Source organism: Salmo trutta, chromosome 2 (genome assembly GCF_901001165.1).
Source record: "Salmo trutta chromosome 2, fSalTru1.1, whole genome shotgun sequence".
Taxonomy (NCBI): Eukaryota; Metazoa; Chordata; class Actinopteri; order Salmoniformes; family Salmonidae; genus Salmo; species Salmo trutta.
In genome coordinates, this window is record NC_042958.1 from 27,140,317 (window position 1) to 27,159,235 (window position 18,919).

The following is an 18,919-nucleotide window of genomic DNA, read 5'->3' on the forward strand; positions in this document are numbered from 1 at the left end:
TCCAGGCTGTGTAAGGGCTATTTGACCAAGAAGGAGAGTGATGGAGTTCTGCATCAGATGACCTGGCCTCCACAATTACTCAACCTCAACCCAATTGAGATGGTTTGGGATGAGTTGGACCGCAGAGTGAAGGAAAAGCAGCCAACAAGTGCTCAGCATATGTGGGAACTCCTTTAAGACTGTTGGAAAACCATTCCAGGTGTACCTGGTTAACAGAATGTCAAGAGTGTGCAAAGCTGTCATCAAGGCAAAGGGTGACTACTTTGAAGAATCTAAAATATATTTTGATTTTCTTAACACTTTTTTGGTCACTACATGTTTCCATATATGTGTTATTTCATAGTTTTTATGTCTTCACTATTATTCTACAATGTAGAAAATAGTAAAAAAATAAAGCAAAACCCTTGAATGAGTAAGTGTGTCCAAACTTTTGATTGGTACTGTATCTCTCCATTATAAAACTGGTTGTTTGGACCTAGGATGCTGATTGGACAAGCAGCATTCCTAGTCGTGTTGTAATGGCCACCACAGGCACACTAGGCCTGCTTACAGTTCCATCTGACAATAATCACTGTGTCTCATAATAATATCATGCGCATGTTTCTGTATGAATCATCTCTTGTATTGATCTCAACTCGCAAATTATTTCCCCTCGCTTCCAGCCTAACATTTAGTTTAGTATATCGGGGGTTAATATAAGCCTCGCTGTCTCCCTGTCCGACCTCGGAAACAATGTTTCATTTTTGAATTTCCATCTCTGTATGGTAGAGAGTGAACGGTGCCCAGACGAGACAATTATTTCTGAGCCAGGCGAAATCACGCATCTTCATTATCCTGGACATATCCATGTAAATGCAAATAGAAAAAAAGTTCAAACACACTGAAATGCTACTAGTGTACTGTCAATTCCAGGTTCAATGTTTGGCGTGACTCAGTTAGCTGAAGTTGGCTAGTGACAATAACGTTGCCCAGTCTGCAGAGCAAACATTTTGTTTAGAAGGGACGACCAGTCCTTTTGCATCGCAACTATGCAAAAATAATTAAGGACTGGTTCATGTCTGTAGCAACATGACCAAAACAACTAACTTGTCAAAATAACGTTTTAATGAAACTGTTTAATTCATTGTTATTTGAATATGTTGGTAACAGTTTTGTAAAACCAATAAAGCACGCGGGGCAGTGCTGTATCATGAATACAGACAGTCACAGATAAATAAAACAAGGCCATTTACCTGTGACTGTACCATGGCATTTTTTTGCTTTTACCTCCCTTATCTCACATCATTTGCTCACATTGTATATAGTCTTTTTTTTTTTTTCTACTGTATTATTGACTGTATGTTGTTTACTCCATGTGTAACTCTGTGTTGTTGTATGTTGTCGAACTGCTTTGCTTTATCTTGGCCAGGTCGCAATTGTAAATGAGAACTTGTTCTCAACTTGCCTACCTGGTTAAATAAAGGTGAAATAAAATAAAATAAATAAAAAACATGATACAGCACTGCCTCTTGTGCCTTATTGCTTAATTATGCATGGGTATACTTTGGAACAGATTTCCAAAATTAAAATCACTTGGAGCTGATTTGCTGGTGTTTTGAGAGTTTTTTTGTGTCCCTCCCCCAAAATAAAAAAAGAACCCAGATTTACATTATCCTAATTGAATTGGGTGAATTCAAATGATAAGGGCGCCATCTTGTGGACACATTTCAAACAGCAAATATTTTGAATCACTTAAACGAAGTGGTAAATTGAGCGTGAAGTCAATGTCTTAATGGACATTGTCTTTAGGTGAACCATCAAACCTTAATGTAACTATTAGAAACAGTGGCTCAGTAGGACAAGCATACAGTAAAGTACAGGGTTATACAACACAGTAAAGTGTGTTACAGTGTAGTTATGTGTGTTACTACTCACTGATGGCGTTGATAAAGTCGTTGAAGGAGTCGTAGGTGAAGAGTGGTTCAGGTAGCTCTCTGAAGAACATCTTCAGGGCTCCCGTGGTGACGTGGATGTCCTCCCACTTACTGTCTTCCAGCTCTAACTGTTCATCTGGGACACAGAGACACAGCTTTTAAGACAAGAGATCATGGTCTGTTCAAGAATTGAGAGTCACAACACAAGTTAATGTTGGACTGACTGACACCCAAACCTCTTTACAAAATGACTATACCTCCAGTACCTTCGTCACTAACCATGTACCAAAGCTACTGGAAAAAGCTAAAACATCATTATATCATTGAAGGGAGGTAAGCCCTACCGTGATTCACAGCGAAGCGCAACTTCTGTATCACAGCTAGATTCCCACTCACTCTGTATATGCCATCTATACTCAGACCTGAGGAAGATGGAGAGATCGAGACAGACAGAGAGAGAGAAACAGCATTAGAACTCGTGTTTGTGACTCAGCACACATCATTACAAAAATCTTGACAGCTCCTCTCTGGAAAAATTGTAATCATAACTCAAAAGACAGAGAGAGGGAACAGATAAAGGAACAGAGATGTATGGCTCGTACCTGTGGTCTCCACGTGGTCGATGCACGTGGTGACAAAGTTGGGCACTGACGTGTTCTCCCTCTGACACAGGCTGCTCAGACTGCAGCCAAACACCTGGTCTGAGAAACAACACAGAGAGACGTCAAATTACAATGTTTCGTTATCAAGGGTTTTATCAATACGTTTAGCTTCCTCTAGTTGAGGACAGCAGCAGGTCCATTCTCGGAACCCATAACCAAATCTCCATCCATACCTTTAATGTATCCCTTGTCCTTGACGGCCTGGTAGGTGGGTCGGCGGGTCAGGAACTTCTTCAGCTTCACTCTAGTCTTTTTCTGGTCAGTGGAGTCCATACTGATAGACGTCTTCATCGCTGAAACCATATGGAAGGAAAATGTCTATGCAGGTACCAAGACGGCATTTGGTGACAATACCGTCTAAGATCACTAAAACACACGCACGCACAAACACACTCTCTCACAGCGTATTTAGTCAAGGCACCTCTGTTTTTCTTGGAGTCTCGGTGGTCCTTCTCCTTGTCTTGTTTCTCTGCTCCGGGGGACTCAGGCATGTCCTCCTCTATGGCCTCATCTGACTCCCATGCCTGTCCCCACACAAACACAACTTCCGTTAGGGAAGTCAACCTGGACCAGTTCTACCCTCTAATGGAGGGATGCGGAACTGAACAGATACAAATAAATGAATATTCAGAAGACCCTCATTACAGAGATTCTAGAGCGTCATCGGCTTGTACTGTACTTTACTAGTCCCTCTGACGGACATCTAAACAGAGCAAGCTAGTGCAGGATTTGATTATGACTTGGGAAATAGTATGTTATAGGTGTGGTAGATACTAAGCTCTGGACTGAAGAGAGAGAGGTCCCCTTACATGTGTGCTGATGGTGTCTGTCAGGGTTCGGTACCAGTCGTTGATGACGCTGTCAATCTCTGATTGGATCAGCAGCTCCGTCCCCTGGCGGGTCTTCAGTTCAATGACGTGCTTCTTGCTGGACTTATCCTTGGATGCCCAATCAACTGACCCCCCTCTGAGATCCACAGTGAACTCCGGCTTCGACTGGTTACCCACAAACTTCTACAAGGAAATAATTCAACATTCAGACAAATCAGATGAGAGCTGGGTTTTTCCAACTCAAGGATAGTAATAGTGGTAAATCTTTCATGAATATTTTTCACACAGTTGTTATTTCAAGTTGCATTAAAAACAACCAAAGCAGTGTTGTTACAAGTTACTGTGTTATAGTTACATGTAGTTATTAACCGCTACGTTGACTTGAAGATAAACCACGGGTGATCATATTCACACCACTGTGTTGCAAGCTGGACATTTAGTACCGTACGGGGAAGTTCAACTGTTATGGAATTGTTTTATACTCAGTAGGTTAGTATTGTATGCATATCAACAACACCTTTAGCTAGGCCAGTGGTTCCCAAACTGTGGGGCACAAAGGGGGGGAGGGGCGTACCTTAGAGAGCTATTTATAACTTGTCAGAAATGTTCAGTTTAACTTGCCCATGTCAGGTTAAGTTTTTTTTTTTTTTTTTTTTTTTTTAATATTTTTTGCCCATAGATATTGTTGACATGTTTTAATCACTCAAATATCATATGAATACACATTAGACATGGCAAAATGTATAGAATTACAAAAAAATAAGCTCTAAACCTGCAAAATGATCTCCACCAACAAGAGGGGTGTGAACAGTTTGTGTCATGAACAGTGATGGTGCCCATAGAAATGGGTGGGTGGGGGGGGGCAGAGGAAACGCATCCCTATACATCCCTTGGTCAACCAATCAGGCTACGTTATGAGCAGCAGGCAGGGGATAGGGCGAGGGGATAGTGTGATCATGACGGACAGGCAGGGGGACAAATGGAACACATGCACAGGGACAGAGGAGACATACAGTGGCAGCTGGGGCACGCCCATGGACAGAGTGGACATAGGAGACAGCTGGGCAGGGCTTGACCGAACGCTTCCAGTTGGCCAGCAGAGTGAGCAGCAGCTCAGGGATGGAGCCACTACGGTAGTGCGGCTTTGGATGAGGAGAGGAAAGGAAGAAGGAGAGGGAAATAAGAGAGTAAGAGGAGAGGAGAAGGATGGCAAATGAGAAATATAAAGTCACAGACAGATGAAAGAAGGGACAAGGGAAACTAAAGAACAGATAGAAATCTGTATGGTGCACTAGCACTACTACTAAATAGAGATAGACAGCCAACCAAGTAGTTCTTAGGCACTAAAACTTCCACCCTCCTTTTGAGGTGAAAAACTCCTGCAGGTTATTGGAAAAGTAGGGGAGGTATTCAGCTCTAATTTTATTTCAGAAAAAAATGAACTGAAGTCAACTGTACAAACTCTGCCTCATTTGTTTTAACCCAAGATGGTTCCTAACAAGGCGTCTGATGGGGTACGTACCCAGCTGGTGCCACTCCCCTGTCCTTTAGCGAAGAGCAGTGAGGAGCCCTGGAGTACTGTCCACGAAGATGTCCAGTTCTTCCTGTTAGAACCACGTCACAACACAAGCATTTATCAACCATAAACCACGTCACGTCTATTTATCAACCATCACAACACAACCCTTTATAAAACCATCAACCACGTCACAACACAACCATTTATCAACCAGTCCCAACTAGTGTTGCAAAGCAACCGGAATCTTCAATCATTTTGGTAATTAGAAAATATATGATAATCTATCGTAACTTTGGTAATGTTGACTTGAATAACTTTTAGGGAAAAAAATATGAATATATAGTCTTCAGTTTTTATATCTGAACATATTGTCCATGAGTTTCTAGTAGATAGACCAGGGCTTCCCAAACCGTTTTGGCCCGTGACCCAATTTTGAGATAAAAACATTCCCCACCATGTAAAGAAAGTTATGGAATAATTTCCATGATTTTTTAAAAACATTTTAGTCATTTGGCAGAGGCTCTTATCCAGAGCGACTTACAGTAGTGAGTGGATACATTTTTGTACTTTTCCCCCATACTGGCCCACCGCGTGAATCGAACCCACAACCCTGGCGTTGCAAGACAGTCTACTACAAATCAGTCTGACAGTATTTCAATCTGAAGACAGTATGATGTGAAGTGACTGAAATGCATCAGAAAGGTACTGGGAAGTTCAGAAGATCATCAGGCAATAATGTTGTATGATGTTCTGTGTAGAAAAGATCATCATCATTGATGATGTTATTTTACCCCCAGTCTGATTGAGTGCCTGGTCTTGTCCACTAGGTTCTAACGGCTTGTGCGTATAGTAGAGGGAAACAGAACATAGGTGATCGTGAGAGTCTTATCTTTCAGTGATCGGGTCATAATATTTTGTAGCTTAAACTGTTCAAAAGACAGAGCCACATTTGTAGGAAGAAAACAGAAACAGCTCTGTTTATTACAACCACATCTAGCGGCTACAGGAGGTTACTGACGTAACCCCTGTTCTATGAACCAAACACAAACTTTCTCTCGCAGCCCCATTTTCAAAGCAAGCGACCCCCAATTGGGTCACGACCCCTAGTTCGGGAAACCCTGTGATATGGTTCAAGAGAAAATAGCCTAATTAATGGAAAAAGCATCTAATCACCAATGGCATTATTTGAATGAACTCTGCAACAATCCCAACTATAGAATTTTTTTCACAACTGCCACTAGTTTGACGCTAAAATATTGACAACAAATACATACTGTGTAAAAAATAAATAAAGCATATTTCATGCTGAAACCCTCATATTAAACACCAATGATATTCACTAAGTTGATGGTGTATATTTACTAGGGCTGTCCAAAAAAAAAAAAATGTTGATCAAGAATCATCTGTTCTTGATTTAGTGTAGTGTATTTTTCCATATATAGACACATCCTATGTGTTTAATTCAAATCAACTACATGCACTCAGCTTGTCTGATACTTTAAGCAAGCTGTTTGATTAAATAATTAAGACACACAAATGACGAGAGGGAGTCCAACCGCAATTGATTTGATTGTGCCATGCCTGGCGCAGACTTGCTGCACTGTTAAAAAAACAACAACAAAAAACCATTGAGTGACTGTGTGACTAGCACCTGTTGTCTCTCTCTCCTCCCGGCTGCAGGGACCACCACAGAACATCAGTGTGTATAGTCTGTGTTGCTGAAGCTGCAACATAATTACAGACATTTCTGACTGAAAAGTTGTGTTACCAAAATCCTTCATTTGTTTCGGAAAAACATTCCCTATTCCCTCAAACCTTGCTCTCTTTACGTGACATGTATGCTTCTTCCATTTAAGAATGATGGAGGCCACTGTGTTCTTTGGGACCTCCAATGCTGCACAAGTTTTTTGGTACCCTTCCCCAGATCTGTGCCTGGACACAATCCTGTCTCGGAGCTCTACGGACAATTCCTTCGACCTCATGGCTTGGTTTTTTTCTCTGACATGCACCGTCAACTGTGGGACCTTATATAGACAGGTGTGTGCCTTTCCAAATCATTTCCAAAGCAATTGAATTTACCACAGGTGGACTCCAATCAAGTTGTAGAAACATCAAGGATGATCAATGGAAACAGGATGCACCTGAGCTCAATTTCAAGTCTCATAACATTATGTAGATAATGTATCTGTTTTTTTTATTATTAATACATTTGCAAACATTTCTAAAATCATGTTTTTGCTTTGTCATTATGGGGTATTTTGTGTAGCTTGATGAGGAAATGTATTAATTTAATCAATTTTAGAATAAGGCTGTAACAAAATGTGGAAACGTCAAGGGGTCTGAATACTTTCCGAATGCACTGTATATGGGTGATTTATAAAGCCAGGCACATTTAACAGTTAGGTTATTGACTATGGACCGTAGGGGCGGCAGATAGCCTAGTGGTTAGAGCGTTGGGCCAGTAACCGAAAGGTAAACATTTTTTAAAGGCCTAATTAAGTTTGGGTTTCCTCTCTCACTTTTCTTAGAAAATTAAGGCAAGGGCTGTTTTCTCATCTCCTAACTCTGCTGCTGCCTCCGCCGCATTGCTCTCAACACCATTATGTTGGTTAACTTTGCCATTATGCACATAGCAATATGGTCTCGGAAAAGGTTCCAATTCAACAGCACACTGTGTTTCAGAACAGCAGACAGCGACCACTATCCAACGCGGGAGAAAGCGCATTTTTTATAAAATTATATAAAACTTTTGTGTTTCACCATTGTTCTTACATGATATAACCATATACAATTTAAGTAGCACATATCTTAGACTGATGGACTGCGCCATCCCCACAGCCTCCACAATACATCAGTCCACTCAGATAGGTGCAAATCAGACAGCTGTCTTGTACACCATTTAATTTTTTTTGCTACTGCTTGACTATAGAAATCTCGGTCGACCAACAGCCTATCGACCAAACAATCGACCAGTTGACTAAATTGTGTCAGCCCTAATATTTAGGATGCTTTACAGTTTTGTCATCGTATTTTATTTATTTACTATTTATTTACTTACACAGAGGGCCAGATATTACTACAGACACCTGTGATAATCTAAATTACCCAAAACAGCCACTAGATTTTGTGATTGTGATTGAATGTAATCTATCTTTGAAAGATGCCAAAATTCTGGTAGTTTACTTGTAAACTTAAAAAGTTTCCAGTGAGATACCCTCCCTTTGCAACCCGAGCTCCAACACAAGCATTTATCAACCATCAGTCTGTCCATTATATCAACAAAGAATCAATGGCATTTATCAACCATCAGTCTGTCCATTATATCAACAAAGAATCAATGGCATTTATCAACCATCAGTCTGTCCATTATATCAACAAAGAATCAATGGCATTTATCAACCATCAGTCTGTCCATTATATCAACAAAGAATCAATGGCATTTATCAACCATCAGTCTGTCCATTATATCAACAAAGAATCAATGGCATTTATCAACCATCAGTCTGTCCATTATATCAACAAAGAATCAATGGCATTTATCAACCATCAGTCTGTCCATTATATCAACAAAGAATCAATGGCATTTATCAACCATCAGTCTGTCCATTATATCAACAAAGAATCAATGGCATTTATCAACCATCAGTCTGTCCATTATATCAACAAAGAATCAATGGCATTTATCAACCATCAGTCTGTCCATTATATCAACAAAGAATCAATGGCATTTATCAACCATCAGTCTGTCCATTATATCAACAAAGAATCAATGGCATTTATCAACCATCAGTCTGTCCATTATATCAACAAAGAATCAATGGCATTTATCAACCATCAGTCTGTCCATTATATCAACAAAGAATCAATGGCATTTATCAACCATCAGTCTGTCCATTATATCAACAAAGAATCAATGGCATTTATCAACCATCAGTCTGTCCATTATATCAACAAAGAATCAATGGCATTTATCAACCATCAGTCTGTCCATTATATCAACAAAGAATCAATGGCATTTATCAACCATCAGTCTGTCCATTATATCAACAAAGAATCAATGGCATTTATCAACCATCAGTCTGTCCATTATATCAACAAAGAATCAATGGCATTGTATTGTTTGTCCTCTTACTTCCACATAAGATAATGACAATGTTTTCTAATCTATATGATCTTTGTACAGTATGGTTTACCTGACTTTCTTTCCATTCTCAGTGATTTTGGTGACGTTGAGGACTCCACACTTCTCAGAGGGCTGTGGAGGGAGACAGACAGGAGACATTAACACAGTCAGACTGACTTGCCGAGTTAAATAGAAAAAAGACCCAAGAAGTTCACACACACCACAAACACACACCCAGACACACAGCAGGGGACAAGGAAAACACAGCCAGCGGCCGTGAGATACAGAAAAAAGATTAGAACAACATAATGAGGCTCATGCCTTGAGCACACACTAACACACACACACTAACACACACACACACACACACACACACACACACACACACACACACACACACACACACACACAAAAGAAGAAACGGGGCAGTAAAGGGTGTGATGCCCATGCAAACAGACATGTTTCATTGTACCACCAATAGGCGGTGCTACGACACAGACGCACAATCTACTGATTCAAACAGTTCGTTATCAATGGTCCCACAAGGTGAAAGACAATACCGTAACAGAGAAACACAACATAAACTAAAAAGGAGATTGGACAGTAGAAAAGGAAGTTGGCCACGGTAGCAGATAGAGACAGAAAGAACACATGCAGGAGAGAAAGAGAGGAGTCTGGTTAATATACTGTTTATACCGGGGTATATCAAATTACCGACGATAGGATTTTCAATACCGTTAAATGTACAGTTGAAGTCGGAAGTTTACCAACACCTTAGCCAAATACATTTAAACTCAGATTTCACAATTCCTGACATCTAATCCTGGTAAAAATTCCCTGTCTTAGATCAGTTAGGATCACCACTTTATTTTAAGAACGTGAAATGTTAGAATAATAGTAGAGAGAATGATTTATTTCAGCTTTTATTTCTTTCATCACATTCCCAGTGGGTCAGAAGTTTACATACACTCAATTAGTATTTGGTAGCATTGCCTTTAAATTGTTTAACAAAGGTCAAACGTTTCTGGCAGCCTTCCACAAGCTTCCCACAATAAGTTGGGTGAATTTTGGCCCATATCTCCTGACAGAGCTGGTGCAACTGAGTCCAGTGTGTAGGCCTCCTTGCTCACACACGCTTTTTCAGTTCTGCCCACAAATGTTCTATAGGATTGAGGTCAGGGCTTTGTAATGGCCACTCCAATACCTTGACTTAGTTGTCCTTAAGCCATTTTGCCACAACTTTGGAAGTATGCTTGGGGTCATTGTCCATTTGCAAGACCCATTTGCGACCAAGCTTTAACTTCCTGACTGATGTCTTGAGATGTTGCTTCAATATATCCACATAATTTTCCTGCCTCATGATGCCATCTATTTTGTGAAGTGCACCAGTCCCTTCTCCAGCAAAGCATCCCCTCAACATGCTGCCACCCCCGTGCTTCACAGTTGGGATGGTGTTCTTCGGCTTGCAAGCCTCCCCCTTTTTCCTCCAAACATAACGATGGTCATTATGGCCGAAAAGTGAATATTTATAATGTAATTTTTGTCATTTCTGTTGACTCCAAAATGGCGGGTATCTGTATGGCTTGTTTTGATATCTGAGCGCTGTACTCAGATTAGTGCAAAGTTTGCTTTCGCCGTAAAGCTTTTTTGAAATCTGACACAGCGGTTGCATTAAGGAGAAGTGTATCTATAATTCTTTGAATAACAGTTGAATATTTTATCAACGTTTATGATGAGTATTTCTGTAAATTGATGTGCTCATTCACTGGAAGTTTTGGGAGGCAAAACATTTCTGAACATTACACGCCAATGTAAAATGGGTTTTTTGGATATAAATATGAACTTTATTGAGAAAAACATACATGTATTGTGTAACATGAAGTCCCATGAGTGCCATCTGATGAAGATCAAAGGTTTTAGCTGTATTTCTGTTTTTTGTGACGCCTCTCCTTGCTTGGAAAATGGCTGGGTGGTTTTTCTTGTCTAGACGCTGTCCTAACAAAATCTAATGTTATGCTTTCGCCGTAAAGCCTTTTTGAAATCAGACAATGTGGTTGGATTAATGAGAAGTGTATATTTAAAATGGGATATAATAATTGTATGTTTGAGAAATTTGAATTATGAGATTTTTGTTGTTTTGATAAAATAAAGCTATTAAATGTGTAATTTAGTGTAATTAACACTGTACACACAAATTACAATGTCCAGAACAATCCTCTCTCGCCTTTATTTGCTTTTTTGTTTGTTACTGTTGGTTCGTTTCCTTTTCAATGCCTGTCTTTCCTTTAGAAATCCTCCAAATCAATTCATTTTCTGTTGGTTTTATCCTCTATTTTTATCTCCTTCTCATTGTCCTTATGTCCTAGTGCCTCAATCCTGTTCTTGTTGCGTCTTGCTAGATGATCAAGACAACTTAAGGCTTGTTCACACTGCAGGCCTTAATACTCAATACTGTTCATCTTTCTAGAACATTCACTAATTTGTTTGTAAACAATTAACAAGCAACAAGTTATGCTGAATAACAGTCTAAAAACCACTTGAGGGCAAATAAATCAGATTTGACCCTTCAGACAAGTCACATGGCCAGGAATCATATTTGTATCTGATTTCAAACCACCTACGAAGGTGGTATGAAAAGTGTCTTGAAATGTCTGATTCCATGTCCTTTTGGCTGTTCAGACTGCAGGAAAAACAACAGATTTGAATCAGATATCCAAATAAATAGGAGTTGAGTCACTTCAAAGTGCCAATGTGAATAAGGCTTTAGTAGACTAGACTTTCAGATCCATGTTGATCAATCTCAAAATCCTTTTCAAAATCAAACAATTTTCTCAAAGGAAAAACAGATGTGGAGAACACAGGACTGCATTGTAACAACCAAACTGTTCACTAAAAACTAATTCATTTAACAAAATGAAGCACATTTTAGGAGGAGCTCTCTCTAACTGCTGCTGTTCAGTTAGATGGTGACATTGGGTGTGTTTGTAAATTCAATCTAGAGTGCCAGAGTGCGCTCTGGGTGTTCATAAATTCAGAGCGTTGTCAGATTGTCCATTTGTAGATTCAGAGCGTTTTGCTCTTGGAACATTCAGAGTGCACACTGGACACTCTGGCCGAGGAGTAGGGTTGATCCGAGCGTTCTGACCTCTCAACGGCAGTCAAGCACCCAAGCTAATTGGCTAATGTTGGCTAGCTTGCTAGCTACTTCCAGAAACAAATGAGAACACCTCACTCTGACCATTTTACTCTCCCTAGCAGAGCTGGTTAGGCTGTTTTCATGTTAACCAGAGCTTTGGTGACTGTAACTGTGCTGCTGGCCACAATTTAATTATGCTTTTTTGCCGACGTTTACCAACACCGGCCATATATTCAATGGGTGTTGAGTGTTCGTAAATTCATCAATTATTCTGCACTCTGGCACACTCAGACGAGAGCACTCTGAAATCGGAGTAGATAGCCAGAGGGAATTTACGAACGCACCAATTGTGTCGAGAGAGAGGAGAAATAAAATGTTTGATGGATGTTGCATGTTGTGGAGTCAAGCCAGGGAATACTAACAGGAGTCAAAGTCAGGAAAACTATGCTTGGGGGCTGTAGGGCCACACTCCTACACAATGACAGAGACAGAGTGATAAAGAACAAGGTCATCATGATGATGATGATGGAGACTAGACAAGGTAGGATGAAGAGAATGGTCAGATTAGGGTTAGTTGGTGAGGAAGAGAAAATGTATCAAGAATCTGGAGCAGAAATCTTCCATAATAGCTTGTGCAGGGGTGTCAAACTCCTTCCATGGAGGGCCCAGTGTTTGCAAGTTTTAGTTTTTTTACGATCAATTAAGCCCTAGACAACCAGGTGTGGGAAGTTCCTTACTAATTAGTGACCTTAATTCATCAATCAAGTATAAGGGAGTAGCGAAAACCTGCAGACACTCGTCCCTCCGTGGAATGAGTTTGACACCTGTGAGCTAGAGTGATGCACCGCGCCCTAGGGTACTTAACGCAGATTACCTGACGTCAAACTGGCAATGGATTTGAACATGTTACGCCAACATACAACTAGGTTATTGTGAAGTGGTTGTGTCAACTAAAAAGAAAAAATGTTAGTTAGCTTAAAGGCTTTGTTTCACTTCCAGGGTATAGTCAAAGGTATTCTCTAAATGATTTGGTTTGACTCGGAGACAGACAGGGATCAACATAGCATATTTGATTGAGTAAAGGAATTGATTCAGGATTAAGATCGAGTTAAGATTTTGTGAGGCAGCCTCATACGCCACATTTCTGGTTTAAATCAGCAATAGGTAGGTATCTGATCATTTCCACTCTGGATTGGTGGAGGCAGAGTAAGAGGGGAGGTGTGAGAGCGGGAGATACTAACTTTACCACGGTAAAGATTGCGACCAGCTCTCCCCATGTGATGGCTTGATTCAAAGCGCCTGAGTTTTTTGAAAGAGAACTGGAACAGAACCACAAAGACCTGGGTCAAATACATCCGTCAAATATGTTCAAATACTAAGGCTGCACCTGATTAACTTTTCCAGGTACAATGGAACCAATGGACTAGTCCCAAGGAGAATGTTTGGAGAGCATGGTTTAGCCTACATCGCATGTGACTGGGATTTGTCAATGAGGTATTCAGGGATAAAAACTCACTGAGACCCAAACAAGGCCAAGAGGATGTGAAGTGACCACATGCTGGCCAGACTGACCACCTGTGGTACTGACCAGACAAACTACTGACCAGACAACTTCGATAGGGTTCAAGAACACTCTTACAGAGCAGCGTCAAACTTATTTACAGCATTAAAAAAAGTGCTGGCTGGTGACAACCAGGGTTGGGGGCCGTTCCATTCAATTCATTAAATTAATAAAAAATCAATGAGGAAAATTGGTATTGTAATTTCAGTTTAGTTCCGGATTTGACAATTTCAATGGAATTGACAACAGTAAACATAGAGTTTCTGAAAGAAGGTTACTGTACACATAGACAGAGAGCATGTGGTCTTACCTTGTCGTTGAGGTCTAGTACGTAGGTGCTGTGTCTCCACTTGGTCAGGACGATGGGGTCTGGATGTTTCCGCTCCAGACTACGACTCTTGGGGGGATCGCCTGGCTGGGGAGGAGACAAGTTGTACTGGAGGGAGAGAGAGAGGGAGACAGGAGAGCGAGACAGTGGAGAAAGTCAGAGGAGGACAGAAAGAGAGAGGGAGAGAGAGAGAAGCGAGACAGTGGGTGAGGGTTAGAGAAATAGAGGTCTAGGGTTAACTCATTATCCTCCACTGATCAGATGACAAAGTAAAGGTCCTAGAAGAGCTATGGCTTGGCATGTATCCAGTATCTCCTCTTCATACCTCTCCTCTCGTGGCCCAGCGCATCATCAGTCACCCATCAGAAGGCACCCTCTCAGAGAGAAGGAGCTCCCCGCATGTGTATTCATCCAAGATTGCTAAAGGATACCATTGCACCCAGCTTATCTGTATCTACAGTATGTGTGTGTGTGTCTGTATCCCTGTATCCGCCGGTTGGCCAGCCAAATGAAAGCTAATGCCTATTCTCTACCTCTCTGATCCCTGCTAAACCAACAAGATTACAGGAGAGTAACTAGCCACTAATAGTCCCTGTCAAGTACATTAGGCCACAACCTCCACGCCGTCAATGGACCACAGGTGACGGAGACCGAAGACTACTGTAGATCACCGGGGAGGAAATAGACTGAGGCAGTAGGAAGTGTGCTACCTGGTCGTAGTGTCAGAGCAGTGTTTTCCATAAGCACCGGCCGCCTAAAAAGCTGATAAGACTCATTGTGAGCCGGCTACTTTTTCCACTTCATAAATTAACTAGGCTTCTCTTCATTTGAAAGTTTCAATTCGCTAGTCAGAAAAGCCTTCGTATAGCATTCTCCCGCTAAAACGAACGACATGCATCTTCTAGTGATCTATTCGTAGGACAGGTCCCTGACAGTCAACAAAGCGAGCGATGACAGGGACACTGCTGGTTTGCCAGTCTGCTGTCTGTCCCGCCTCTCGGTATCTGTGTTATTTTTGTGCGCTGTGGTTGGCTGCAGTCTTAATTTATTTTCACAGAGGAGGGAGAGCATGATGCTTCTTCATCATCTCCTTGTGAGCGAATGTACATGTCCCAAGCAATGTAAGTGGTAACGATGAGTTGAAATCCACTTAATTATTGTTTTGTGGCACATTCATTTATTTTATTTTGCGTGTTTCATAGGCCTATAAAGGGAAAGGGGGGGATACCTAGTCAGTTGTACAATTGAATGCATTCGACATTTAACCCAACCCCTTTGAATCAGAGGTGCGGAGGGCTTCCTTAATCGACATCCACGTCTTCGGTGCCTGGGGAACAGTGGGTTAACTGCCTTGCTCAGGGGCAGAACGACAGATTTTTACCTTGTCAGCTCCTACCCGCCATGCTACCTGCCGAGCCACAGGGTCAGAAGTATAGGCTATTTAGGCTACTGTGCTTTGATTGACGACCGAACAGCAAGTGTTGACTAGTTTATAAAAAGGTTTCGAATTGACTGACTAAAGTCAATCTCCTATATCCCTTTGCTATTTATAAATCATACAACGTAGTTACACTGAGTGTATAAAACATTAGGAAAACGTTCCTAATATTGTGTTGCACCCCCTTTTGCCCTCAGAACAGCCTCAATTCATCGGGGCATGGACTTTACAAGGTGTCAAAAGCATTCCACAGAGATGGTTGGTTGGTTGTCCTTTGGGTGGTAGTCCATTCTTGATACACACAGGAAACTGTTGAGCATGAAAAGCCCAGCTGCGTTGCAGTTCTAGACACACTCAAACCGGTACACCTGGCACCTACTACCATACCCCGTTCAAAGGCACTTAAAATGTTTTGTCTGGCCCATTCACCCTCTGAATGACACACACACAATCCATGTCTCAAATGTCTCAAAGCCTAACAATACTTCTTTAACCGGTCTCCTCCCCTTCATCTACACTGATTGAAGTGGATTTAACAAGTGACATCAATAAGGGATCATAGCATTCACCTGGATGCACCTGGTCAGTCTGTCATGGAAAGAGCAGGTGGTCCTAATGTTTTGTACACTCAGTCTATATGCCAATGGTATCGCATCGGGGCAAGTAAGCCAAAGATCTAGTTTGTATTTTCATAGGATTCGAGGCCCATGTCCAGACTTACCAGTGCTGCTAAAGTGACTTGTCAGTGTAGCCTGGTGATGGATAGTTAGAACGGTTATTTTTGAGAGGATCTTTTAGCTGAACGGAACCGAATCGGTGAGAACCATCCTCCCCACTGAACATTTTGCATTTTAAAACCATTTTCCTACAATTCTATATTGTTTCTCAACAGGGAATTCATGTTTACTTGACAGAACACAACCTTTTATCATAGGCTTTTATCACAGTAAACTAAATTGAAGGTGTAGACTAAACTAGTTTTTCTGACTACATTACTAATCTACCGCCTTCCCTCAATGTCCCACCCACAGTAACTGATTGACAGGTTGGTTTTCTTACCACAAGTGTCCACAGCAGCAGAGCTAATCAAATGCATAATTTGAAGAACAAAAATAATACATTTCAGTAAAACTGAAAACATGACTTTAAATCTCAAGAGAATATGGGTTTAATTTAATAATAAAAAATCTTACTTAGAAAAAAGTTCTGATCATATGATATCCAAAACAACAACACACTGAATTTATACATTTTCAGTCATTTTCATTGTAAAGTCATGCCTTTCTTCTCAATACCACAACACATTTGACAAATCTGGGAGGTAAAGTCATTAACGTATTCAATAATTTAGCTGTGTATTTCGGGTGGAATCAAAATAGAGCTCATTCAGCAAAACAAATTTGTGGGGGGCACGCCACCCAGACCCTCCCAACCCGGAACTCCCTTGCTGGCTACTTTTTCTATTTGGCTGCCTACTCCACGTACTTATGGAAAACACTACATAGGAGGTAAAACCAGAATCAGCACAACACAACGTAACACAATACATTGACATGTTTACTTACTTTGGGTAGCTCCCATTCTGACCTGGAGCCATCAGCGCTGTAGTAGTACGGCCTTCCCTGCTCGTCCACGTGCTTTATCCACTACAAACACATACACTAAATCAGCACAGATCCCAGTTTCATAAATACACTGCTAATACACTGCTTGTCACAGATAACAGCAGGGTAAAATGCTCAAAAATAAAGGTTAAGAAACTTTAACAAAAACAACTTCTCTCAACCAAAATTCCCAAAGCCAGTCCTGCCATGGGTACATGATCATAGACACGCATCATTTATTGATTTAGGACCCATCCCCTATGAACCAGGGACAATACCCTGAGCCCTGGGAGAAGTGACAGAGAAACAGAGAGAGTGAAACCAAAGGAGGAGAGGAGAGCCCCAGTACCTTCTCATGAGTATATTCACAGACATAGAGGGTGTGTCCGTGTTCGTCCAGTTCCTCTGACCAGCCTCTAGGGGGCGAGCCGTACTGACTGTCCGACTGACTGGAGTAGGTGCTGCTGTGACAGTTCTCCTCGGAAGACAGGGGCTGCATGGGGGCAGCAGGGAGGAGGAGAGGAGGCGGTGGAACAAAAGAAGGGTGAAAGAAAGAGAAAGAGACCCTTGTGATTCGGGGAGAACTGAGGTTTTTTCCAGAGTCATATTTTTTTATTTAACCTTTATTTAACAAGGCAAGTCAGTGAAGAACAAATTCTTATTTACGATGGCCTATCCCGGCCAAACCCTAACCCGGATGACGCTGGGCCAATTGTGCACCGCCCTATGGGATTCCCAATCACGGCTGGTTGTGATACAGACTGGAATCGAACCAGGGTCTGTAGTGATGCCTCTAGCACTGAAATAGATTGCTGCGCCACTCGGGAGATTGATAGATCAATAGATTTACAAAATATGTGTACGGGACCAATTGATTTGATTTGATTTAGTAGTGAATGATCAATGACGCAGCTGTAGAGTACCCATAATAAGAACATTTATTGAAAATCGAAAACACCCAACAATGCATTCATTCATCCCACCACCATAAAGGCTTAAATCCCCAGGAAAAGGAGACCTTGATCAACTACGGAAATACGGGTTTATTTAGCAGCATTTCATTTGGCATGTTGTAAACGGAGTACTCATTCTAACAGTTCCTGCCTGGTTACAATACACTCAACCACCTCATGGGGGCAGTGTTGAACCACTAACACTACATGAAATCCAACCTGAGGATACGCAGTTTATTTTACTACCTGGCCCCCATCAAAATAGCACCAGCTTGTTTCACTGCTCACAGTTAACACAATACAACTTCTACAGTTGTTGTAAATCATCTATTCCTCTCCGCACATTCTCCCTCATGTTTCCCACGGTAGTAACATATGAAAATGACATGCTGAGTAGACACAGACAGTATCCCAAATGGCACCCTATTCCATATTTAGTGCACTAATTTTAACCAGAGCCCTATTGACATTGGCCAAATGTATAGCACTAGATTGGGAATAGGGTGGCATTTGGGACGCACTCCATCTGCGCTTCAGTCAGCTGTGGCATTACATCAGATGAATCATAAATATTTGGAGAGCATCTCTCTAACTGGTACTTAAATATAGTACTCCAGCGGTACTTAAATATAGTACGGCCTCGTCGGCCTGAAACCTACTTCAGTCCTGACCTGGTTTCATTTAACACAGAGTCACACTCGCCCCGTTTGAAAAACACAGGGAGAGCTGCAATAGGACCTGGACTACCACTGGGCCAGAGCAGACCAGTCACGAGACCGCTCCCTTAAGCCTCAACACCTGAACTCCTTCCCCTTCAGAAACCCAGGTGGCGTCACACATCTCTGCGTGTCT

The 18,919-nt window shown here is 41.4% G+C and overlaps 1 protein-coding gene across 4 annotated transcripts in view; it reads right to left on the minus strand.

Moving 5' to 3' along the window:
- LOC115153957 (rho GTPase-activating protein 12) overlaps positions 1 to 18,919 on the minus strand; it is a 99,946-nt gene that overhangs the window by 6,040 nt on the left and 74,987 nt on the right. For 2 of the 4 annotated variants that reach the window (XM_029699682.1, XM_029699689.1), the window contains exons 4-16: positions 17,464 to 17,607; positions 17,076 to 17,156; positions 14,055 to 14,180; positions 13,425 to 13,502; positions 9,118 to 9,179; positions 4,928 to 5,009; positions 4,419 to 4,547; positions 3,385 to 3,588; positions 2,997 to 3,099; positions 2,749 to 2,868; positions 2,516 to 2,614; positions 2,258 to 2,335; positions 1,915 to 2,049 (exon numbers count right to left, since the gene is read on the minus strand). In XM_029699682.1, the coding sequence (XP_029555542.1) occupies positions 1,915 to 2,049; positions 2,258 to 2,335; positions 2,516 to 2,614; positions 2,749 to 2,868; positions 2,997 to 3,099; positions 3,385 to 3,588; positions 4,419 to 4,547; positions 4,928 to 5,009; positions 9,118 to 9,179; positions 13,425 to 13,502; positions 14,055 to 14,180; positions 17,076 to 17,156; positions 17,464 to 17,607 (1,441 nt within the window). The remainder of the gene's footprint in view (positions 1 to 1,914; positions 2,050 to 2,257; positions 2,336 to 2,515; positions 2,615 to 2,748; positions 2,869 to 2,996; positions 3,100 to 3,384; positions 3,589 to 4,418; positions 4,548 to 4,927; positions 5,010 to 9,117; positions 9,180 to 13,424; positions 13,503 to 14,054; positions 14,181 to 17,075; positions 17,157 to 17,463; positions 17,608 to 18,919) is intronic. The other 2 variants (XM_029699698.1, XM_029699706.1) reach the window with 2 other exon arrangements.